General features: G+C 42.8%; 2 protein-coding genes across 2 annotated transcripts in view; both read right to left on the bottom strand.

Moving 5' to 3' along the window:
• Positions 1 to 2,051, bottom strand: part of LOC306981360 (ras-related protein Rab-3A) — a 36,500-nt gene extending 34,449 nt beyond the window's left edge. The window contains exon 1 of the mRNA XM_079580958.1: positions 1,950 to 2,051. The gene's annotated coding sequence lies outside the window, so the exon portion shown is untranslated. The remainder of the gene's footprint in view (positions 1 to 1,949) is intronic.
• A 4,382-nt stretch (positions 2,052 to 6,433) lies between these two features.
• On the bottom strand, positions 6,434 to 25,105 carry LOC306981526 (organic cation/carnitine transporter 2-like; the record flags this gene model as incomplete). The annotated part of the gene is made up of 11 exons (XM_079581134.1): positions 6,434 to 6,539; positions 9,083 to 9,218; positions 10,944 to 11,126; positions 12,578 to 12,792; positions 12,989 to 13,095; positions 14,766 to 14,892; positions 17,804 to 17,975; positions 20,446 to 20,600; positions 21,676 to 21,779; positions 23,592 to 23,777; positions 24,896 to 25,105. The coding sequence occupies 11 exons, from the start codon at positions 25,103 to 25,105 to the stop codon at positions 6,434 to 6,436; spliced, it is 1,701 nt and encodes a 566-aa protein (XP_079437260.1).
• Positions 25,106 to 26,078: the final 973 nt, after the last annotated feature.

Raw genomic sequence — 26,078 nt, 5'->3', positions numbered from 1 at the left:
AGAAAGTCTTGGCAGCTCATTCATCAATAAAATGAAAACATAAATTTGAATGTAGCTCTATCCATCATTCAGATTTCGTCGGCGAAAAGATGGGAAATTTGGGGCATTTTTAGGGCATTATAAAACACCTTGTTCTTATATGAAAAGATGAAATAACAGAAAACTTGCAATGTATTTTTCTCACATTTATGCCAGTGATCTACAGCAAACGTTTCAAATTGATATCTGTAAATATACATTTTTTTCCCCTATTCACCTGCAGTGTCTCGCCTTAAAAGAAAGTGACAAGAGTTTAGTCCTTATACTTTACAATATTGAACTAACTGTTTACAGATTGTGTTCAGCAGGTTCAGAACAAACAGAAAATACATCTAAAATGTGAGTTATCAAGCGTATAGAGATGTAGAAAGTCTTTGGCGAGCTACCTAGAAAGGCCTGGCGAGCTACTGGTAGCTCCCGAGCTACTTGTTGGAGATCCCTGCTCTAGATAGTTAAAAAAAAATGTGACCAGGCCTTAAAGTTGTTTTTTAACGTGTCTAAAGTACAATGCTTTCCAATGGGGGACTAGCGCCGATTTGGAGGTACTACAGCAACGGCGGAGCAATGGCCGCCCCATTGCACTTCTTTGCATACATTTCTCTCAGAATATAAGTCGCAAGTTCTCGAGGTCCCGAATGGAGTTACAATAAACCTTTTTCTTGTATTGGCAAATATAATGTGGGGGCATGAATAATGTTACATCCAAGACATTGGCCCATTTCTCATTGTATACAAGATTATCTGGAAACCATAACTCAATAAAGAAGCCAACGGAGGGGTATATAAAGTAAAGGTGTATAAAGTGGCAGATGGGCGTACAGGGGGAATCGTATAATTGCATCCTCATACAAACCTGTGCTACAGTGCATATTGTTATATATATATTTTTGTTTTTTTTGCTAATGGCCTCGACTATTGCAGCGCAAATGCTGGTTTTGAATAGTCGCTTCACAACTTGGTGCTGAGCTGTATGTGGAATGACATAGCATTAACAATACTAAAAAAACAAACAATGATTTACATGAAAAATAGCATACCTCAATACAATAGCTCTCTATTTTATTTATTTATTCGTCCATCCCTGCTGTAGTTGTAATTGTAGTGTAAGTTGTAGCCTTGTAATAGCAGACCAAGCTACCGGCAGTGGTAGTAGCACCATACTTATTACATAAACCTAGCTGTAATTAAGCATCTCCTTATTTCTTTTATGAATGAAACACAGCTTTCCCCCCTGAGCAAGACGGAAATCCATAATATTCTGATTATGATGATACGAGGGACACATTTAGGTCCAAAATGCTCAGCCTGGAATACTCATGTATTAATCACTGGCTCATGCAAGCTTTCCAAAAATAGCCCCCACACTTTGCCTAATGGACACACACCATATACCAGACCTTTGCTGCAGTAGTAGCCGAGGAATGCACAGTGTTTGAATGGGCGAAAGGAGAGATTTCACCTTTTGGGGCAATTTATTTTTATATATTATCTGGAGGAGACGGTGCTATTCCGTGGTCATGACTACTAGTTTGTCAGGTTTTTTTTTTTTTAATTACAATTTCTTGATTTTCTCGGTCAACGCGAGGCTGGAGTGAAACGCCTATCACGCTGCAGGGTGAGCCACAGCGACGGGTCTCTAAACACGTCAAAACACGAGCGTAAAATACGAAAAAAAAAAAAAACACACACTCAAGCATAAATAGAGCGCTTTCACATAGGCTACTCCGGGGTTTTACGCATCGACACCGCCGGAGCATCTCAATAGGATAGGGGCAGCATCCTTTACGCCGAGCGGGGAAATGTGCGTAGAAATGACTGGTTCACGTCGGACACGAAGCCGCGGGGACGGTGCGACACGAAACGCGGAATTTGTGAGGGGTGTAGTGGCGGACTAGAAGCGGAGATCGTACCTTTGTAGATTTCTCTCTGCCCGATATCCACCGCGTCCAGCGACCGCAGAAACACCACTGAGGCAAGCCAGCGAGCGAGGATGCGCACTCACTTCCGGTACGCGCACTTTCACAGTAAAGGCGGAAGAGAGCGCCGACGGAAGTGTTCGTTTATTTTTTATTTATTTGCATTTTTTTTATTTTTTTATTAAACGAATCAATAAATGAGTAAATAAATACATTGGCAAATAATGATTAAAATATCACTTCAAACGCTGAAATAAAAAAAATGATATGTTTAATCAACATGTTATTTTTGGGTTAAAGGATCTATATCATGCTATTTTAGCCATTCCAAAGTTAAGTATAGGCATTTATATGACATATTGTACCTCTACCACTATGGAGCACTCATTTTTGTGATAAATATAAGTGTTTTCTGGAATTATTTTTCAAACCCGGAAGACACAACGCTTTGATTCAGTTAACTCCGCCCCCTCTCTCCGCTCATACAACTTTATCATAATATAAATAAACAGCAAAAGTGAAGTTACTTCACGATGCAGTTATACGGAGTTGACATCTGCAACACAGCTTCATAAATGGCTAACACACAAGCTAATATGCTAACACACAAGCTAACCCGCGTTTGGCTTGACTCACCACTCTGGTTCATCGCTGTTTACATTATGGGACTTGCGTTGGTTATAAAAGTTAATCCACTTTGGTTCTGGCGAAGGTTCCCCAAACATCCATCAGTGACAGTCACAGAAAAAACCCATTTTGGCTGATAGTCGCTGAATCCCGGAGAAAAAAAACACTTCTGATGACGAGTGGCCTCTCCTTGAAAAAGGTTGAATAAACTCCCGTCCTCGTAGCCAAACGCGCTCCTTTTTCTCCGTGACATTATCGTTAGTTAAGAATAAAGAACAGGTGTGTCCAGAGTAGGCAACGAGCTCCATCTTCAGCTGCAGCGCAAACATGACTGATCTGTTCAGACGCTCAGGGGATGTGTTTGTTTTGGCCTCAGCTGACCTGGAAGCACCTCGGGCACATCCTTTTTTTTTTTTTTTTCCTTCACTTTTTTTTTCTCTTTGTTTCTCTCTTACAACAGAAATAATGAAAAAGCTGTTTTACAAATTAAAATCAGGCTGTAAGACATTGCATTACAGAGGTCGAGCACTTCCTTTCCGCTGTTACGACACAACTGAACACTCAGTCGTTCACCAGGAGAGGGCGGAGCCTCAGAGAGCAGGATTCAGGAGGATTACTGAGAGCTGCGTGAATGAAGCCACAAACCACTCATGGCATAACAACATGGCTAAAAGCTCCAAAAAGTCGATTTTGCATGATATAGGACCTTTAACGTTAACAAATAAACCCCTAATGTAAGATCTAAGACAGACAGACAGACAGACAGACAGACAGACAGACAGACAGACAGACAGACAGACAGACAGACAGACAGACAGACAGACAGACAGACAGACAGACAGACAGACAGACAGACAAGATAAGATAGATAGACTAAGATTACTCTATACCTCTAAAGAAATTTGGATGAGACCAAGGTGGTCTACAAATGTGTCTCAGTTACACCAGTTCTGTTTGGACGAATGGACCAAAACTCATCCAACCATTGTGAGAAGCTTGAGGAAGGAAATCCAATATGACCCAAAATAAGCCGTTTAAAGGCAATTCTACCAAACATTAATGACATGTATGTAAACTGTTGGTCTTGTAAAAGGTCATCTAACTGTGTAGAAAATTCCATCTCTCATTCTTCTGGCATTTAGCAAATAATAATTCTGGTTTCATGTCTGACAAGAAAAAAAAAATGCAAATGTGTTTTTTTATAAAGTCTATGTAAACATAACTATGGTTCCCGCTGTAGATGGATAGATTCAAATAGCTCTATATTCTGCTGTACATTTGCTTCTGTGTGAAGTCCAGACATTTGGAGGAGAGCACTGTCTGACAACAGCTGGGCGGGACTCCGGTCACCATGCACGAGACTGACAGATGGCGCAACCAATCCGGGCCCGGGCCATGTTCCGCCTCAGTCCTCCCTGCTGTGACCTGGCGTGAAACATTCATGAGCGCAGCCGGAGAGATGAATTATTGATCCAGAGGTCAGCGGTAACCACACTCTCAAAGTAATGGCCAAAATAACAATCCCGCTGCTGATCATTCACTACACCGCGGCTCGTCGTATTCAATTGTAATCTAATCTTGCATTAAGGTGGTGAATTGTTGCCTTGAGTTACCATTTCGTCATAGATTTATATATTTGAATGAATTTTTTCCTCACATTTTGGCATCGACATCTGCACATGTCCCGTCTTGTACTTTCAATCTTTTGAAGGTTTTTTTTTTAAGGGATATCTGAAAACAATCTTCATTTCCTTACAAAAGTCTTTCCAGATTTCCAGGCTGTCTGTGTCTGTGAAGTTTCTCCACAGATCTTCAATAATGTTAAAGGAATAGGCCACCGTTTTTACATACTGAGATATGTTCTTACCTTAGCTTTGACGAGTTCTTTAGGACCTGTCTGATCTTCCCCCGTGCCTTCAGTCACGTAAACACAGCGCAGACGGCGTTAGCATTTAGCCTCTCCCTCTCTCCTCTATAGCTCCAAAACAGGTCAAGATAGAAGCTACCAAGCTCTTCCACGTTTTCCCTATTTAAATATGGTTACGTGAAGTGTTCCACTACAAAGTATAATTACACAAAATTAAACAATGTGGATTTTCATGCCCCTAGAGGACATAAGCGCCACTGCAGGTGTCGTAGCATGTTGCGTTTTAATACTAGTTAATTGTTTGTGAGAGTAAATACTACACTGATAGTAAAGACAAAGGGACAGAGGGATATTGTGCATCCAATCACACAATGGAGATCTTTTTTTTTCACTCAAACTTGGCTGTAAATACTGTTTAAGTGGTGCTAGCCCGCAGTTAGCCTTGCCCGTTAGCCTGTTAGCTTCTTCTTCGTGATTCTATTTGTGTGTCTTGGTGACTCCGACTCCCCCAATCATCCCATCAACACTTGTATTATCCCCAGAGCGACTACGGAAATGATTTATTAAGGTAAACAGGCTACTTAGTACTGCTTTAATATGACAATTGTACACAGGGATTGACTAACCGCTGTGCCACCATGCCGCCATGCCGCCATGTGCTGGAAGACGAGTCAGCAAGGTCCTTTTCTTTCAGGGACTGGAACTGATTAACCACGTAGACATAAAATAACACCTTTATTCATGTACTGGACAAACTGAAGTAGTTTTATTACGCCGCATGTTTGACTTTTACTTTAGTGCTAGCGATAGGATTTTGAAGTTGCAGTATAGAAGATGGTTGTTCTTCACACTTCACGGGCACATTTGTGACATGATGAAAAGCGACATTTGAAACGGAGTGAACGTGAATTCAAAGGAGGGTGAGCGCGTCAGTGAGGCCAGGAATCGATCCAAAACATCGATCAAGGTGCTCGACGGAAAACAAAAAACATGGCTGAGGGAGACAGCGGGAAAGAGAGAGAGAAACAAGTACAGAGACAGTAGAAGGTCTCACTTATTGTTAAAAATCCTTTATTGAATATGTGTTTGGAGAAGAAGGGTCATCAAACCACTTCACACATGAGTTTTTAGATCGTTTTTCTTCTTCATTGGTAACTCTATGGGAAAAAGGCTTAAAGCAGTTGCACTTTCGCCTTCAAATGAACTGAGAAGCAAACTGATTATTGGATTCACATCTTTATTCGTTTAAGATGGGCACATTGTCAATGAAATAAAAGAAAGTAAAAGGGGCATCCCGGCTCACAGTGACTTTAAAGTACATTGTACCTTTCCAGCCAAGGTGTGTACGTATATGTCTGCCGGTTATGGTCCCTTTCTTTTCTTCCATACAACATTTTCGGCCGGGTTTGTCTGCTGAGACCTGGCAACCCTGGTGTCAATAGGACATCTCTTTGCTCCAACTTGAAGATACAGACAATTCACAAACGGAGACTTGGTGCGTCGTCACTGGTGATGTAAATGTAAATACTGCTTTACCCGCTCCTTTCATGTCCCACCATGTTGAGTGTCCTCTTAGTCAACATCCTGATTAAACTTGCTGTTCTTTGCATCATTTTCTTGTCCATATAGGCTTAAACAGGAAGTGGAAAGACAATGACTCTTCATCGAGAGCCTTCCTTTGAGCAGAAGTCCCCTTAGTAACAATGGGCCTCATTCACCACACGATCTTACGCACACATTTGTTCTTCTTAGGAAGGTCTTTGGCATTCACAAAACTAGATTTTTTGGCTGGAAACTTCCTAAAGGAGAGTCCACTCGCCAGAAGTTGGAATTTCTCTCTGGGATTCAGCGACTAACCAGACAGAATGTGTTTGTCACGTCACCGATTTAAGATGATGATGTTCATGAATGAGGCCCAATCGAAATTACGGAAAGAGCATGGGAGAGCAGAGAGCTTTTCGACAACCGGATGACTGGAGACGTGTCAGAGCTGAGTGGTGCAGAGGATGACTGCAGACGTGTCAGAGCTGACAGTGAAGGCCTTGCTGTTGGTGTTTTGTCTGGATGTAGAGCAGTATTTGAAGATCATACTAGAAGAAGAGAAGTTGACATTAGACATTTTGCTAACGCTCCGATCACAGATGCACATTTGTAACTCTCTCCAGTCCTGTATCATTCAGAATGCATGTTATAACTTCTCTCTGCTGAGTCAGTGCAGTTTGAATGAAAAGGAGCAGAGAGAAGAACAATCTTGTGCACAATCTGCCCCTTTGTTAATGTCACAGGATGATAAATTTGCACGCAGCATTTTGCACATTTGATTTTATTGTTTGTGTGTGCTTTTATTTTGAAGTGTTTTTATCGTGGTGCGTTGCTGTGCTTTTTATTTCCTGTTTTTAATCACCTGGACCCTCACACCTGTGGCAGGCTGTTTTAACCTAGTTTTTATCCAATGAGCGTGGCGGCTGGTGGCGGACAATGAGCTTTTATTGGACACTGGGCCATTTGAAAGGGAGGAGCGGGTAACGAGAGCAGTGAAGCCAGAGTACGACGTGCAACACGGCAGGCGGGCAGAGTTTCTCTGCCCCTGCGCGTAAGTAACGCTCCCTAGTGCTCTGGCGTATTTTGGAGTTAGCTGCTGCCTGAAGTGGTTAGCTGTGTGGGCCAAGTGACTGCCCCTGAGTTTTGTCCTCCACAGCGGCTCCGCCAGCGGGAGGACCAGTCACGCACCACCATCCAGTGAAGCCAGAGTACGACGCTGATCACGGCAGGCGGGCAGAGTAACTCTGCCCCCGCGTGTAAGTATCTCTCTAGTACTCTGGCCGGATTGATTGTGTTGGCTCTAGAGCCGTCTGCCCTAAAAGGACAAATCACTGCCGTCGCCCTGTTTACTTACAGGGACGCCGAGGAACGAGAGAACGGAACCAAACTCTGCTGGCCGCCCCCACCCCTCACTACCGCTTGGGTCCTTCTTTTATTTTATTTTTTAATGAACTTTTAGATTTTTAACGTTTTTATTTTTCTGGCATCATTATTCACTGTTGTTTTTAGTTTCTGTAATAAATTATTTTTTAAAAACCTTTTTAACTCCGTATTTGGTTGATTACACTGCTTGCCTTGTTTTAATTGGTTTTAGAGTTCCTAGCCTCTTAAAATACTAGGTGGCGTTGTCGCTTTTTGGCGCAGCTTACATTTACTGTTCAAAGCGTTTAGAAAGTGGGACGTGCAAAAGTACCGCCCCCCTTTCCTGGAACCTGTCCACAGAACAACTACTGTGGACAGTTTCCCCACCCTAAGCTGTTGCTCTCTGCAGTTCATCCAGGGTCATCATAGGCTTCTTGGTAGCAGCTGTGGTCAGTGCTGTCCTTGTTCGGTCAGTAAGTTTAGGAGGACGGCCGGGTCTTGGCAGGTTTGCAGTGATGCCAGACTCTTTCCATTCCTGGATGGTGGATTTAACTGAACTTTGAGAGATGTTCAAAGCTTTGTGAATCTTTTCATAACCTAACCCAGCTTTATACTTGTCAATAACTTTATCCCGGACCTGTCTGGTGTGTTCTTGGACTTCATGATGCTTCTGCTCCACAATCGTCTCTAACAGACCTCTGAGACCATCACAGAGCAGCTGTATTTGAACTGACATTACGTTACACACAGGTAGACTCTAGTCTTCTTACTGCAGACTTTGTCTTATTATCATACAATATTTAATGTATCTGTAGTCTGTTCATCAGTATTCACATGGTGTCTCCTGTCCCCCCCCTCGGGAGTGCCTGTCTAGATCGAACGGAGGAACCCGGCTGAACGGAGGAACCTGCATTCTGGAATCTGAGGACTGGACGGTCTGCGATCTTGGCCCGTCTGCTGAGGGATCCTTCGGCCCTGGGTCTCAATAGTCTGTCCGTCCATGGGAGTGGATCTCTCCTTCTGTTGTTCTCCCCAAGGTTTCTCTTTTCTCCTGCCGGGTTTTTGAGTTTTTTCTTGCCGTGCTTGAGAGTCTATTTATTGGACATTATATTTGCCTGGATTCACCTGAACTTTATATTGTCATATTTATTGCTCTGTTTTATTGCCTTAATGTTCGGTGCAGCTGTGAGGCGACTCCTGTTGTGATATTGGGCTATACAAAACCATTAAACTTAAACTTACACTTATTTAGTCATTGGGTCAACATGTGATCATTCAGAAATCATCAGGCAACTTCTGAAGGCAACTGGTTGCACTAAAAGGAAAGTGGGGGCGGTACTTTTGCACACTTTTCAGTTTAAAAAAAAAAACTTCAAGATTGTGTGTCACTTAGTGTGTGTCTTTCACATAAAAATTCAATTAAATTTATGTTCATGGTCCATAGTATGGCAAAATGTCGAAAAGTTAAAGGGGGGCCAATACTTCTGCAACCCACTGTATATGCCAGTGTGATGCCTCATTTGAAAGCAAAGACCTTCTAGTTTCTAAAAGATCTGTGTGAGTGAAACACAACTTACATCACATTGGCCCCTTGATCGGGGGGACGATGATATAAGTTAGTGCATTTAGTAATGGGAGAAAGTTTAGCAGAATCAAGTCCAAGCTCTCGTTGGTGTGGCCCTCTAGCTAAACTCCTGTGGCCCACTCTTGTGCCCAGCGCTGCTCTCACCTCTGCGGCTGGGCCATCTGCTCGATGGTGTCAGGCATTGGCTCCTGAAAGGTCTCTGGGAGGAAGGAGTTGAGCAGCACACTCAGCAAAGACAGGGAGGCCACCAGGAGCCAGGGCAGTGAAGGCTCCACCACCGCTGCCCCGGGACACAGCAGGCACAGACCAGAAACATTAGTTTATCATACTTTTCATCAACTAAAATCATTTGTTTTCATCAAGATAAACATTTTGCTGGACTATTGATATACAAAATGTTTAGTTTTTGCCATGTCCTATAGATCTTTAACTATACTCCCAAGGTCTACACCAGGATGTCCCCAGTGTTTAAGCCTATCATCCAGCCCATGCACAATGGTTATTCCAGGTTACCCGGTTAGCGTGTTACAATCGCCTACAGCTCATTGTTCATTAAAAGTCTGCAATAAACCACAAATGTGTCAAGCCCGGCTCAGTGTGTGATCATCTTAAAGGCTGCTTTTTTGGAGTTAACGGCTTTATGGGTGCATAATACTTGTTTTCAAAGGATTGATGTGATTGCTGGTTAGCCTGCTCTGGATGCTAACTGACTACGACCCATTGTAGATGAAATGTGAGCAATAAACTGCAATATCAAAAGGCCCGGCTCAGTGTGTGATCATTGTTAAACGCTTCTTTATGTAGAGCAGGGGTGCTCAAACTTTTTATCTCTGAGGCCAAAATGAAAAAGTGCCTGTGGGTCGCCAAGTTTAGTAGTAAATTATTTACAATAATTATCTACAATTAATGTAGCAATATAGTGCAAAATGTAAACAGCACCACCTGTATCTACAGTACCTGCAGTGACTTTACCTCATTCAGAGGTAAAGACAATGTGATATTGGATCATTTTGAAAGTGTCAGTTCAGCATAAATTCTTTTATAAGTCATTTTTTTTTATGTCAACAACCGTTGCAATAAAAGTTGGAAAAATGGGAAAAAAATATCAAGACAACACAACAGTGTTTCCTTAATTTTGCGAAAAGAGTGAAACAGTGCCCCCAATTTGACGCTGGTGGCCAAAAGTGTACTGCATCCATATTTACCATTGGGAATGAGTGGGAGACAGCTAGTATTTAGTGATTTTATTGACCTTAATCATGCATACTTCTCGTTTTCACATGATCGATCGGAGCTTCAGCTCTTAGCATTAGCTTTCTCTGATGGCCCAAACACATTCCCAGCGCAGATCCAACCACTGAAATCAGTTTCCTGGTGTTTAGGTCAAAAAAGCACTGATGTGTGTCTTTGTAAAAGGTCACAACACGATGGAGCTAATCCTCCATTTGCATCTGCGATGGCTCCGCTCCTACGTCTCTGTTGGGGAAAGCTTCTGATTGGTCGACGCTTGCGAACTTCTCCAAAAATTCAACAATCCCAAATCTAGCGTTGGCCGTGTTGGAGGCGCTGGACGTGCATCAGAAGCTTTAAATCTGGGGATGCACTGCGGTATCTCTCGACGCTCTTAGCAGTGCGTCCACCATATATTTTGCAAGTAAACCAGACGCTTTTAAATATATGTATCAAAATGTTCACTTTGCTACAGATCTTATTTATTCTGCTGATCGTGTGTGTTGCATCCTAACATTAACAGGCCGATAATGTCCAAAGACCAGCTTCATGTCTCTCACTAATAGAAGCAGTTTGTGATGGTTCTTGTTTATATTTTGCACTTTACTGCTGCAATTGTTGTTTAAACTAAAAGGCACATTTTCATTTTGGACCTTGGAGACAAAAGGATCGGACCTCCCTGGTTTAGATGTTAGACAATGCACCAAAGGAACAGGTCTGAGCTCCGTCCTTCTGTCTGACCACAGTAACATCAGCGTGATCCCCGGTGACTGACCGAGTCCGTGGAGGTAGGGGGACAGGGACGAGCCCACGCGGCTGAACATGGCGCAGGACGACAGGGCCGTGTTGCGGATGATGGTGGGGTACAGCTCCCCGGTGTGGACGTACATGCAGCTGATCCCAACCAGGACGCCGAATTTACCCAGCAGCACCAGGCACAGCGTCGCCACCGGGTGAGCTGCGGGGAGAGCAGGGGTTTACGGCCCACATTCACAGAGAGAATGCAAGTCTCATTTAAACGTTGTAAAGCCACACAAATACAGCCAATCTACGCATTTAACATTTCTAAAGAGGAATCTAATCTGACTCAATGGGCGTCTTTTGAGCAAAGCTTTGTGATGAGATGGAAAATGATCAGGCAGAGGCCATAGATCACGGGAGCAGCATTCTGTGCCCCCGCCCCCTTTCACTGAATGGCAGTATATACAAAATCTCTGATCTTTTCCATACCGTATTTGGATTGTAGCATGAGCTCAGGAGGCTTCAGGACAAGTGGAATTAAAATACCGTAAATTCTCTAACACTGGCCTGTATTCCATTAGCGGCCGGGTCTCTAACAGAGGCCGGGTTCGCGGCTGGCAGAGGCAAATTAAAGCCGGTCTCTAAAACAGGCCGGAAACTTCTACCGGAAATATTCCCCATGTTAGGAATTTGTCTCATACTGGTGTAAATGAAAACTCACATGCAGGAAGTAACAAACGGGAACCCGGGCCGAGGGGGGACGCTGCAGAGGAGCTGATCCGAGCGTAACTTTGACACAGATTTAGCCACTTTTCAAACCTCCTGTGACTATTTGTGGAAACAGGGAAACAAATGTCGTGTGACCCTCCAGGGTTTTAATAAAGTCACCATCGCGTCTTCAAAGCACGTCCAGCTGCTCCGTGTGCAGGTCAGTCCCACGCCTCAAAATAACTCCTCCCATCAGCGCGAGCGTCTCGTCTTCTCTCGGGTCAGTCTCATGATCGATCACAAACACAAACACTCCGTCTAAACTCGCCTTTTACACAAGATAACAACAAATAATCCGGTCCGCGGTAAAAACGAAACAGAAACCTGCAGTGACATTGATGTCAAAGCTCCGCTAACAGCAACGAAACACTTCCTGTTGTCTCAACAAAATAAAAGGCGTCAATGTTCCAGCCGCTGGGAGAGGGTTTGAAATGTTCATTAATAAATGAACCTAATATTTTAGGTGCAAATGGACACAAATCTCGTTTTTCTTCATTTTCCTGGTCGTCCATTTTGCTCAAATAGAAATAAAGGCCTGTCTCTAATTGTGGCCTGGTTCCAATAAAGGCCTGGTCCTAGATGCCCTTGAGTAAATAAAGGCCCCGGCCTATATTAGAGCATTTACGGTAGGTCAATATTTGTAAATGAATGGAAGGAAGGAAGGCCGGCCAGGTAACCAGCTAGGTTTCCTTCGGGTGCTACAGTGTCCTCTACCTCCAAAATCATATTTAAATGAATGTCTTGCCTGAAACAAGAAGTTCTTTTCTGATCTCTGCCCATTTATTGCAATAAACAAAGGCAACTGTTTGACCCAAATTGGGTACACCATATGGGGTTGTGTGTTGGGTGCCAGTGTGGAGCACATCCACCCTTCCACAGCGAGGGTGAGACTGGACTAACCGTCTGTGGTGAGGAGAATGAGCAGTAGAGCTACAGCGCCGCCGGAACCGAACAGCATAAAGGCCACTCTGCGAGGACAGCGCCCCGCGGCCAGCCAGCTGCACAGGTAGGCGGGGAGCTCGATGGCGGACACCAGGAAGTAGTTCATGAACGGACTTCCAACCAGACCCGACATGTTGAACGACAGGCCGAAGTAGCACACGTGAATCGAAAACCTGCGGTGGACGAGAGATTATTTCCACAACAAACAACACGCTATCATACAGTTAAAGCTACAGTACGTAAATCTAAAATCATGGCATCACATTTGATCATGCCAGAGTCGCAGATCTGTGGGCGACATTCTGTTTTAGAAAGACGGGCTGGGGTGGGGGAAGTCTCGGAGTCACGGCTGAGAACCTGGAACCTCACCAGCTGAGCCAGAGCATGACCGAGATGCGCCGGATGTTCCTGGTCTTCAGCAGGTCCCAGAAGGTCGGCGAGCCCCTCTTGTCCACGTCTCCGAAGGTCTTCTCCAGCTGCAGAAGACACGAGGCGTAATTAATTACACGTAACAATGGGTTTTGAGTGTGGTGGCGCTTGGGGTGGCCACATGTTCAAGACCAGGCTTTGCATTTGTTTCTCAAATGCCTCGTTTGTGAAATGACAGCAAACTCACGCTGCGTCCGAATGTCCACCCTATGTCATGTTCTGCAGTCGGAGGCTCTCCACAGAGACCTGGAGTAATGTTTATGTCTTGTCTAGTCACGGCGTCTGCAGAGCCGTGGGAAGATGTTTTAGTTAGGGGGCGCTGAGGGACAAAATGTACCCCCAAAATACTTTTTTTGTGCACAAATCCCATTTATTAACCTCTTAACTCCCGCCTGAACCGAGAGCATTTTCTCCAGTTCAGCTTTACCCAAATCCTGTAGGCCAGTGTAACACCTCATTTGAAAGCTAAGACCTACAAAACTAAATTGATCTTTTTCATCACTTTTTTTGTTGGGCAGTCGTCTCATTTTTGTCAAATTTTCGTGACTTTTTGTCACTTTTTCGTTCAATTATTCGAATTTTTTTTGTCAAATTCGTATCACTTTTTTGTCCAATTTTTGTCCATTATTATCATTTTTTGTAAATTTTTTGTCACTTTTTCGTCACATTTTTCTTACTTTTTTGTCACTTTTTCGTCCATTTTTTCTCAATTTATCGTCAAATTTTTCTCACTTTTTTTTGTCAAATTTTTGTCCATTATTGTCATTTTTTGTAAATTTTTCGTCACTTTTTCGTCAAATTTTTCTCACTTTTTTTGTCAAATTTTTGTAAAAAAATTTGTCACTTTTTTGTCCATTTTTTCTCAATTTATCGCCACATTTTTCTCACTTTTTCATGTCCAATTTTTGTCCATTTATGTCATTTTTTGTAAGTTTTTTGTCACTTTTTCGTCAATGTTTTCTCACTTTTTTCACATTTCCATCTTTGTTTTCGTCTCAGTTTTGTCGCTGTTTTCACACCTTTTTTCCAGGAGCTTTTGGACTGGGGTAAAGCTGGAGAAAATGTGCTTGGTTCAGGTGGGAGTTAAGGGGTTAATATTGCCTGCAGTGAGTTGCAGCGCCCTCAGCACCCTGGGTTCCCACGGCCTTGGGCATAGGAAAGAATAACGGCTCCAGCGGCTTCATCTGTTATCCCAGGAGAAATAATCATCCAGTTTTTTTAATTTCCACATTAATATGCTTTTGCCCTGGTCTTCAACATTAGTTCAGACACCTGGAGCAGGCTGTTCCTGTCTCAGTCCATCCATTGTTCTGCTCCCAAGATCTGCCCCAAGATTTGCTGAGACCATGCCAAGATATCCTCCAACTTTTGTTGTCCTTCTAGATAGCGGGAAGAAAAGTCTTTAATCTTTAATCCTCGTTTTTCGCTACTCTCTGTGAGTGGGGTCCAAAGAAGACAAAATAAAAGTCATACAAGACACTAGCAGTGGCAAGAAAACCGCGGCAGGAGCAGCAGGAAAACACGTTTGCACTCGCCAAAAGGGTGTGACCACGCTGTACTATAGGGCATAAGGTGGACATTCGGACACAAGCTCACGGAGGAAGCCACTTTTCGGAAACAATTTATCACACACAAAATCACAAAAGCAAATCAATGGACCCAAAAGTGTTCATCTGACTGCCAAAGTCACAGTAACTGATGAAAATCCCTGGAGGACCTTCTCGGAGCAGAAGATGTTGGCAGGAGCCTGCACGTGGTTCTCTGAGGCGGCCGACCGGAGGATCCTCTCAGCCTCCAGCGTGTAACCCTGTGAGAGCAACCACCGGGGGGACTCCGGGACCACCCTAGGCCACAAAACATCCATTGTTAAGCTTCACTCTCATCTCATCTAGTTCTAACAGAGGAAAAAGGTCTCCTCCACATCGGCAAACAACTGGCTCATTGGCATGTTTGAAATGTTTCTTCCAAAGATTTTGTGGTTCCTGCTAGATGAACATGTGGGTGACCAGATTACAAAGCCTGAAAATCGGGATGGCTCTAGTGTTGGTGTTTTTGTAGGCTTTCAGTCGGAAGTTCCAGGGGCGGACTGGCCATATGTCCATTCTGGAAGAGCACAGAAGGGCCACTGGCTCGAGGGCCACCGGTCCCGCCTCAACCGAGCTTTACCCAAATCTAAAAGCTAAAAAGAAAAGCATCAAAATAGCGAGAAAAAGAGGATGAAAAGTCAACAACAACATGAGAAAAACACGGAGAAAAAACCCCCTGCAAAACGTGAGCAAAACACAACAAAAAATGATGGAAAAAATAATTTAAAAAACAACAAAAATGTGGCGGCGCGACGAAAAGTTTCCATCACTTTTGTAGGTCTTAGCTTTCAAATGAGGCGTTACATTGTTGCTCTCCAATCGAGAAGCTTTTAGATTTGGGTAAAGCCCAGTATAAAAAAACATGAATCTAAAAGGAATTCTGTGGAGCATGGTGTGCCACAAGGTTCAATTTTGGGACCATCATTATTTATTATTTATATTAATGATTTTGCTTCTGTTTCTACGACCGCCTTTCCCGCTCTTTTTGCTGATGATACCAGTCAAAAAAATAATAATAAAAAGACGAACTGGGGAAAATGCACTCGTTCATGTTAAGGCGGGTGGTAAAAAGTTAAAATAATGTATTTGTGGAAGTGCACAATTACTCTAATTTGGGCCAGGCTAGTCAGAGTCCAGGGCTGTTTTTCAGTCCCAGTCCGCCCCTGGTAAGTTCTTAACCCCGACCTGAACGAGTGTAAGCCGCTGGTGTAATATTGACAGAGGCAGGTTCCGTACTTTAAATAAGTTTTATTTTTTCCGATTATAGGTTTCTCTTTTTCTTAGTTTCAAGTTTAGAATACAGAAGTCCATAAGTTTGTCACAATCCACAGACCCGCGCGCCCCAACTGTGGGCTTACAGGGCAACACCAGTACATAGTGATGGACAAAAAACTCGGCATCGCTCTCGAAACACTTTCAGTAACATCTGGTCACGTGACTGCTTCATTCTGTGCGTTGTGTCTCAAAGCGGGTCATCGGCTCAGAGCAGCTCACCCACTTCCCATTTAACCGCGTTCATGTAGAGAAAGTGGCTGTGAACCAACCAGAATACATTTTATATGATACCGTAAATGCTCTAATATAGGCCCGGGCCTTTATTTACTCAAGGGCATCTAGGACCAGGCCTTTATTGGAACCAGGCCACAATTAGAGACAGGCCTTTATTTCTATTTGAGCAAAACGGACGACCAGGAAAACGAAGAAAAACAAGATTTGTGTCCATTTGCACCTAAAATATTAGGTTCATTTATTAACATTGCAAACCCTCTCCCAGCGGCTGGAACATTGACGCCTTTTATTTTGTCGGGACAACAGGAAGTGTTTCGTTGCTGTTAGCGGAGCATTGACATCAATGTCACTGCAGGTTTCTGTTTCGTTTTTACCGCGGACCGGATTATTTGTTGTTATCTTGTGTAAAGGCGAGTTTAGACGGAGCGTTTGTGTTTGTGATCGATCATGAGACTGACCCGAGAGAAGACGAGACGCTCGCGCTGATCGGAGGAGTTATTTTGAGGCGTGGGACTGACCTGCACACGGAGCAGCTGGACGTGCTTTGAAGACACGATGGTGACTTTATTAAAACCCTGGAGGATCACACAACATTTTTTATTTGCCCTGTTTCCAAATATAGTCACAGGAGGTTTGAAAAGTGGCTAAATCTGTGTCAAATTTACGCTCGGATCAGCTCCTCCGCAGCGTCCCCATCGGCCCGGGTTCCCGTTTGTTTACTTCCTGAACGTGAGTTTTCATTTACCCAAGTATGAGACAAATTCCTAACGTGGGGAATATTTCTACCGCTATAGTTTCTAATAAAAGCCCCGGCCTGTTTTAGAGACCGGCTTTAATTTGCCTCCGCCAGCCGCGAACCCGGCCTCTGTTAGAGACCCGGCCGCTAATGGAATACAGGCCAGTATTAGAGAATTTACGGCATAAGTTTTCTTATTCTTTACAAAGTCCTGCTTTTGAACAGACACAAAAGCAGGCGTGGAGCTGATCACTCCACGCCTGCTTTTGTAAGGCGTAGGACAACGTAAAGAGCGCCATCTACAGCAAATAGTGCCAAAAGCTCTGACGGAATGAAGTAAAAAGATCGAGCATTTATTTCCTGCCTTTGAGCAGCAGAGCCACAGGTGACTGAGGCCCCGCCCACTGGAGCTCCGTGAAGCACAGACCCACGTTACAAAGAAAATGACTCTGATTTATCAGTCTGTGATTGATTTGATCAAACACCGACATCAGGCTGTAATAGTAAAACTGCCACCCGTCTGTTTGAAACTTCTCTTCCACATGATTGTGTTGGTGCTTCAGTCTCGTTTATGAGAAGTCACAATAATAAAGTTTGTCCACAAGAGGTCAGTGTTCAAACAGAATGAAACAGCTCAGAGACTTTAAAGCACACGACACTTTTTTGCAGGAAAGTCTTAAAGCGTTACAAGGCTTCACTCGCCCATCACTACCAGTAGACAACGGCAACAACGCGAGGAAAAACATCCTCCTTGATGAGTTTTGTAGGTCTTAGCTTTCAAATGAGGCGTTAATCTGGTCTATAAGTTGCAAGCTCCAATCGAGAAACTTTTAGATTTGGGTGAAACTGAATGGGAGAAGATGCACTGGGGTAAGGCGGGGGTCGAGAGGTTAATAAATCATCACACAAACATTCCAAACTTACCACCACAGCGGCAGGCAGGCCACACTGGAGACTGCAATGGTCAGGGTCAGATGTCTCCAGTGCGGCAGCAGATAAGCGGCGTATGGGAAACACATTGAGCCGAAGACGTAGCAGAAAGGTAGACCGAGACAGGAGAAGAGCACCCGCGTCCCGCCGGTCAACAACTCAGACCCTGTTAAGACGAGAGCCACGTTCAGCAGACGCATCAGTGCACACACAGTCCCGTCAAAAGCCTAAGATCAGCTCATAAACACAGAGCAATAAATAATGAGGGAATTCCTTTGTCTCATTTGTCCTAGAGACCAGGGGCGGACTGGCCATATGTCCAGTCTGGAAGAGCACAGAAGGGCCACTGGCTCTAGGGCCACCGGTCCCGCCTCAAAAGCATCAAAATAGCGAGAAAAAGGGGATGAAAAGTCAACAAAAACGTGAGAAAAATAAACCAAAAAATGATTGAAAAAATAATTTAAAAAAACAACAAAAATATGACAAAAATGTGGCGACGTGACAAAAAGTTTCCATCACTTTTGTAGGTCTTAGCTTTCAAATGAGGCGTTACATTGTTGATCTCCAGTCGAGAAGCTTTTAGATTTGGGTAAAGCCCAGTATAAAAAAACATGAATCTAAAAGGAATTCCGTGGAGCATGGTGTGCCACAAGGTTCCATTTTGGGACCGTTATTATTTATTATTTATATTAATGATTTTGCTTCTGTTGATACGACCACCTTTCCAGTTCTTTTTGCTGATGATACCAGTCAAAAAAATAATAATAAAAAGCCGAACTGGGGAAAATGCACTCGTTAATGTTAAGGCGGGGGGTAAAAGGTTAAAATATGTATTTGTGGAAGTGTCACAAATACGCTAATTTGGGCCAGGCTGGTCAGAGTCCAGGGCTGTTTTTCAGTCCCAGTCCACCCCTGCTAGAGACTTTGGACTCAAGTAAACCGCTGATGTACACCACACATACTGTACATGAACAAAAAGAATACTGTCAACGTAACGTAAATGTGAAACGGTAAAGGAAGAGGAAGTAAGTCGGTGGGCGAGGCAGAAGTTTGAAAGATGAGTGATAAAATAGCAGTATTTTCACTCACTCATGTGTATGGGCAAAGCGGGGCTTTATGCAACACCAATGGGCGAGGAACGTGCTTCTCTATGGTCCTCATGGCAGGGAGCTGACATTGCTGTAATACTACCCCCTGGTGGCCAGGGATGACTCCAAGAGACACTTGGGAGCATTGATTCTAATGGGATGTAAGACCTCCCTGGGAAGGCTTAAAAGCCTGGCTCCAAACAGTTTTTCTTTTTCTAAAAATCGCTATGACCCACGTGACAACGCAGGGGTAGATGAAATATTTTTAACCACACTGGTTTTTGTTTATCAGCCCAGAAATTGGAAGCATTTTCAGTGCATTGATTGCCCTTTTAAAGAGACTAGATGCAAGTTGGTCATTTTATACTCACTACTGCCACCTCAGGTCATACATGTACCTGCAGCTTCTATATTAAGCTTGTGCATGACGGCACTTCACACCCGAAGCAACAACGTTTTGAGTGACAGTGCAGGATTTTAGAGGCAGTTGTGGTGAACAGGTCTGGGCTGAAACATGTAGGGGGAGGAAAATACTTAATTTTAACCTTTTTAAACTCAGTATAGTCCCTTTAAGGAACAGGCTTTGTAGGAGGAGATACAGCGCACTGCAAAAAGTACTTAACTAGATCAGTATAAACATCTTAATTTGAGCACAATAATCCAAATTTTAGCTGTTTTGACTAGTTAAGAAGTTCTTGGGCATTTGTCCTAGATTATTTCCCTTGTTCTGAGATGTTTCTGACTCGTTTCGATACATTTCGTCCTTATTTCAGGTCATTTTCTTTGCCAATGGGGAAAGAAAATTGGTCTTATCTCATTGGCAATTTTACTTTCTTATTTCAAGCGAGATTTACCCTAGAACTGGTCTGAAATGTCCTCAAACAAGCAAAGTAAACTCCGATCAGGAAAAGTGTCTAAATGAGTGAAAACCGCTCAAAACAAGATACATTTCCTCAATTCAAGTCATTTAAGCCAATGCTTGATATTCACTTTTTGTAGTGCGGCCATTAAGTTTCACACAACTCGGGAACCTGTACAAAGAATGGGGCTGAATGAGACCAATTCATCTTTATTATATTATATCTATGTGCAACACCAAAGAAGCTGAGAGATTTCTGCCAAGGCTACGGAACGATGACTACAGTGACATCTAGTGGCAATGTGTCATTACATCCACAGTGTCCAACCCCATGGTACTGGCCTGGGGTTGAAATAAAACCACATCCTTTTTGATTTTGTTCCATTCAAATATTTGTCATTTTTTGTCTCTATATATTGTAAAACATTCTTGCTGTGGGTCATTGCCATCACATTTCAGAGTGGCTATAGACGTCTACAGTTGCCATTTCCTGTATGTTTGTGTTCTGCTTGTCTACATTGCCTTAAGTTTGATTTGCTCTGACTTTCTTATGGTTTGACTAACCAACATTGCAATGCCCACCTATGAATTGATCACAATACGTGGTCAAACTTTCATTACACTCTGAATAAAATCCCAATTGTTTCATGCAAATCTTGATCACAAACAGTAATTGAAAAAGGTTTTACCAAGGACAAAGGCGACGATGTACGCGGTGACCTGTCCCACGCCGACCATGAAAAAGAAGACGGCGAAAACGGGCCATGTTGGAGCGAAGGCCATGCCGCTGCTGAACACGCCCAGCAGCGTCAGTGACCCAAACAGCACGGGCTTCCGTCCGAACCTGCACACAAAGCAGTGTTCATTTTGTCGACTAAAATATTTAGTCTTAATTTTAGTCAAAGGGATGTTTTTGACGACTAAAATTGGACTAAAACTAAATTAAACGTTCCTCATGAGACTAAAACTGTGACTAAAATGTCCTGATATTTTAGTCGACTAAAATAAGACTAAATAAAAATGAAAAAAGGAGAGACTAAAATCATCCAAACTTCTGTTGTCAGTCTGAAAGAGTGTTAGTTTTGACAACATATTTTAATTTAGTTTTAGTCTTAGTCTTTTGACGGAAATGTAATTCGATTTTAGTCTAGTTTTAGTCGACAAAAAATTGTAAGTCAATTTAGTCGACTAAATTTAAGACGAATTTAGTCGACTTTGCATTGATAATATTCATTCTAATCATATTTAATCTTGTTCTTCTGCTTCATGGAGCTGCTCCACATGAACAAAGCTCAGAGCTGATCCTTTAACAGAGAATTTACATGATCTGAGGCTCTTTCAGACGGTCAATAGAAGTTTGGATGATTTTAGTCTCTCCTTTTCATTTTTATTTAGTCTTATTTTAGTCGACTAAAATATCTGGACATTTTAGTCATAGTTTTAGTCTCATGAACAACTTTTAATTTAGTTTTAGTCCAATTTTAGTCGTCAAAAACATCACTTTGACTAAAATTAAGACTAAATATTTTAGTCGACAAAATTAACACTTGGGGAAAGAGCCTCAGATCATTTAAATTCTCTGCCAAATGAACAGGTTTGTGCTTTATTCATGTGGAGCAGCTCCATGAAGTCGAGAACCACGACTAAATATGATTATAATGAATATTATAAATGCACAGTCGACTAAATTAGTCTTAAATTTAGTCGACTAAATTGACATGCAATTTTGGTCGACTAAAACTAGACTAAAATTGAAATGTTTTTTTTTGACTAAATCTCAACTAAAATCAAATTACATTTTAGTCAAAAGACTAAGACTAAAAATACAATAAAATATGTTGTTAAAATTAACACTGGCACAAAGTCACAGTTCAAAAAGAAACTCTGGTGAGCCTTGAATTATGACTGTAGTTCATTACCGGTCAGAGAGCTGGCCACACACAAAGCACCCGCACAGTCCGCCCAAGAAACAGACAACCGACGACAGAGGCTGCTTCCACTGGTCATCACACACCAGAGAGAACTGGAACAGAAGAGACGCTTAGCAGACGGTTTGGCAACGCAGGCTGTGGACTGGACTTGAAATCTTCAGCTCCAGACTGAACGCTGTGAGAGCTGGACACATGTGTAATGGTGATGTGATGTACAACCAGGGATCATTTCTCTCCGTGCAGGGGCGGACTGGCCACATGTCCATTCTGGAAGAGCACAGAAGGGCCACTGGCTCTCGGGCCACCGGTCTGGCCTCTCACTTTATACCTTACTGTTACCCCCGGGCATAACCGAGCTTTACCCAAATCTAAAAGCTGAAAAGAAAAAGATCCAAAAACAAAAATGCGCTGGAAAAGCAACAAAAAAGTGACAAAAAAGTGACAAAAACACAGCAAAATGTGATGAAAACGTGACAACAAAGCAATGAAAGAAGTGATGAAAAAACAATAACATGAAAAAAAACCCTGAAAAACAAGAGACGAAAACACAACGAAAAAGTGACAGAAAAAGTGACGAAAACACAACAAAATGTGACGAAAACGTGACGACAAAGCGATGAAAAAAGTGATGAAAAAACAACAATAACATGAAAAAAAAACCCCCGAAAAACAAGAGACGAAAAACAACGAAAAAGTGACAAAAAAGTGACAAAAAAGTGACAAAAACACAACAAAATGTGACGAAAACGTGACGACAAAGCACTGAAAAAAGTGATGAAAAAACAACAATACCATGAAAAAAACCCAGAAAAACAAGAGACGAAAACACAAAGAAAAAGTGACAAAAAGTGACAAAGACACAACAAAATGTGATGAAAACGTGACGACAAAGCAATGAAAAAAGTGATGAAAAAACAACAATAACATGAAAAAACCCCCCGAAAAACAAGAGACGAAAACACAACGAAAAAGTGACAAAAAGGTGACAAAAAAGTGACAAAAAAGTGACGAAAACACGCCAAAAAGCCACAAAAAAAGTCATGAAAAAGCAACAAAAACATGAAAAAAAACAGAAAAACAAGAGACGAAAACACAAAGAAAAAGTGACAAAAAGGTGACAAAAACACAACAAAATGTGACGAAAACGTGACGACAAAGCAATGAAAAAAGCGATGAAAAAACAACAATAACATGAAAAAAAAAAAAGAAAAACAAGACACGAAAACACAATGAAAAAGTGACGAAAACGTGACGACAAAGCAATGAAAAAAGTGATGAAAAAACAACATGAAAAATAACCCCGAAAAACAAGAGACGAAAACACAACAAAAAAGTGACGAAAACACAACAAAATGTGACGAAAACGTGACGACAAAGCAATGAAAAAAGCGATGAAAAAACAATAACATGAAAAAAAACACCCGAAAAACAAGAGACGAAAACACAAAGAAAAAGCAACAAAAAAGTGACAAAAAAGTGACAAAAAAGTGACAAAAACACGCCGAAAAGCCACAAAAAAGTCATGAAAAAGCAACAAAAACATGACAAAACGCAGCGACAACGTGACAAAAAGTTACCATCACTTTTCTAGTATTTAGCTTTCAAATGAGGCGTTACAGTGTTGCTCTCCAGTCAAGAAGCCTTTTGATTTGGGTAAAGCCGAACTGGAGAAAATGCTCTCAGTTAAGGCGGAGGGTAAGAGGTTAACATATGTATTTGTGGAAGTGTCACATTTACGCTAATTTGGGCCAGGCTGACCCGAGTCCAGGGCCGGTTTTCAGCCCCGGTCCGCCCCTGTCTCTGTGTAACTCTAACTGTATTGAAAAAGTGGGACTGCTCCTGGTTGGTTGTGAAGTGTCGTGGGTTTATGCTTTAAAGGGATGTTTCGTCGCTCTGGGACTTACCTCCGTCACCACTGTGGAGGTGAAGTACTGCTGACTGAAGCTCAGCCCGTCTCGACACTCCTCCAGAGGCAGCTTTTCCAGGGCGACCTCTGACCCGGAGGCGTTGTCCCGGCCTGGTCTGAGGCCGTGCAGGGAAGCGTTCAGGGCCAGGTCCAGAGCGTAGCGGCTGCAGCTGCTCTGCTCCTGCTGCAGACACGTGTGGTCAGAGCCTCGGTTAGTCAGTCACACAGGAGAGTTAAAAAGTGACGAGAGGCGGCGCTTTAGGATGAGCTGAGACAACTACAGGCCCAAATCAGACTGAAGCGGAGAAATCCATGTAGAAATCCAGAAATGAAAAAACTTAACTATAGCAGATGGCTATAATAAAATGTGTCTGAAGTTCCTTATTTTCACCAGCTGGACAGCACCATCAAATAATCAGGCTTTGCTTATTTGTGGAATAGCCTCTGACCATTGCCCTCTTTAGGCCGTCGTAAAACTAGAAAAACATAGCAGAGCTAGCTACGATAGCAATGCTAATGTAGGGTGACCAGACTTTTTTTTACTTAAAGAGGGGGTATTATGCTTTTTTCAGTCCCATAGCACCAGTCTATATCACACTACAATGATGACGAACCTTCTGTTGGTCTGTAAATGCAGTAAATTAGAATAACTGCCTTGTATTAAATGTCTCTCTCAAAATGGCTGTAGTGAATGTCTTGAAATAGGCCTCTGTCTCTTTAAGAACCTCTGACCCTTTCTGACACGCCCCCTCCACACGCTGTCTGTGGCATCAGTGGGGAGGGGGTTCTGCTGAGGAGCAGTGGTTGGTTACTCGGCTGGTGACGAAAGCTCGGAGGCGTCTCCAGGAGGTGGGGGCGTTCCTAGGAGGACTCAGGCAAACCTATCCCTAAAATGGCCGCCATCAGAGTTTTTACAGATTGCTCAGAAATACGTGAATGTGCCAAGGCAACACTTCAGGCATGTTTTTAATGAGGGAATGACAGAATAACATGATGTAAAGCTTGAAAAAGTCAATTTTGCATAATACCCCCCCCCCTTTAAATATGATTATAATGAATATTGTAAATATAAGTCGACTAAAGCTAGAGTGTGTGAATGGGTGAGTGGTTCCTTGATGTAAAGCGCTTTGAATGCCTGAGGGTAAAGAACCATTCATTGCAATAAGATAAGAAAGAGACAGGTTTAAGCTTCTTTTTCTCACCTATACATTGGTAAAGCATAACCAAACTTGAATTATCAAAGCTGTTATTGTTGTTGGTTCAGCTGCTGGAGGATATTGCTAGTGTGTATTGTCCACTCACCTGGCTTGGGTTGACGATGGCTTGAACCCACTCCAGGCTGAGGTTGGTGTTGGGCGGGATGGAGCAGTAATGATCCGGCGTGGCCAGCAGAAAGATGACCGACAAAACGGCGAACCCGGAGGGGAAGGCGCTCGCGCACAGCACAAAGAAAAGCCGCCTCTGAAACGGTCCCCAGTTTCCCAAAAACGCAACTCTTTCCTCATAGTTCATCTTCTGGCCGCTTCCCAACACGAGCTGGAGCAGGGGCAGAGCCGGTTTATTTCTAAGGCTGACCCCTCCTTCCTTCACCCTCCTTCATCTGTTCCTCTCTTGTTGGCTGATTCCTGTGTTATCTAACAGCTTTTTTTTTGTCTTGAGACTTTCGAACGACCGCTCACATCAGAGGAGGGGTGTGACAATCAGCAAAATGCAAACCTTCGGCCTCGCGGTGCATTGCTGCCAAACAACATTCAAAGAACAAAGTGTCTACGCTGCTGTGGGACGGTCCCGGCACATGTGTTTGACGTGGACAATATGTAACAGGTGATGGTTAGGGCCAGGAGTTGGAAAGCAAGAAACAAATGGGTTCGGGTAATGGGTAAAGTAAAAACGTAAAAGTTCGATTTCCCTTGTGTTGAAGTGTTTACAGTGTGGATTCACAGATTGGTCGTCAATGCAATGAAAATTTCAACTGACTGCGTTAATTTTTAACCCTTGTCCGAACCTTTATTTTGGCTTGGCACTTTACTTCACAGCGTCTTCTTCAGACAGGTAAGAGATGCTAAGGGTCTAAGAGAGTATTCCTCTCTTAGCAGAAGATGAAGCAAGCAGAGTGAACGAAAACGCTAATGCAGAATCGGAACTTGAAGACTATTGCTTTCCATGCACCGCAAAATTCAGTCGCTCCCCCGCCCATCGGATGAAATTTTGGGAGAGCAGAACGCCCGAATTGCGGACAGACCATGAGCCTTTTTAAAAAGATCTACACACATAGATTTGACATGTAACTATATATCACAGCTTCTGCAAAAAAGAGAAAGGTTTTTTCAGGAATAATTACAGTGGCCGCCTAATTCTGCTATTTATATGATGCACATTTCAAAGGTTACATTGAATTTTTACTTTTTACTCCACTACATTTGAAAGATAAATATACTTCTACTCTCCTACATTTATTCGTCCATATGTTTGGTTCATTTTAAAA

The sequence above is a fragment of the Gobius niger genome (genome assembly GCF_951799975.1).
Source record: "Gobius niger genome assembly, chromosome: 22".
In the NCBI taxonomy this organism is placed as follows: domain Eukaryota; kingdom Metazoa; phylum Chordata; class Actinopteri; order Gobiiformes; family Gobiidae; genus Gobius; species Gobius niger.
The sequence above is the reverse complement of the archived record's forward strand: the minus strand, read 5'-3'. Positions and strand labels throughout refer to the sequence as shown.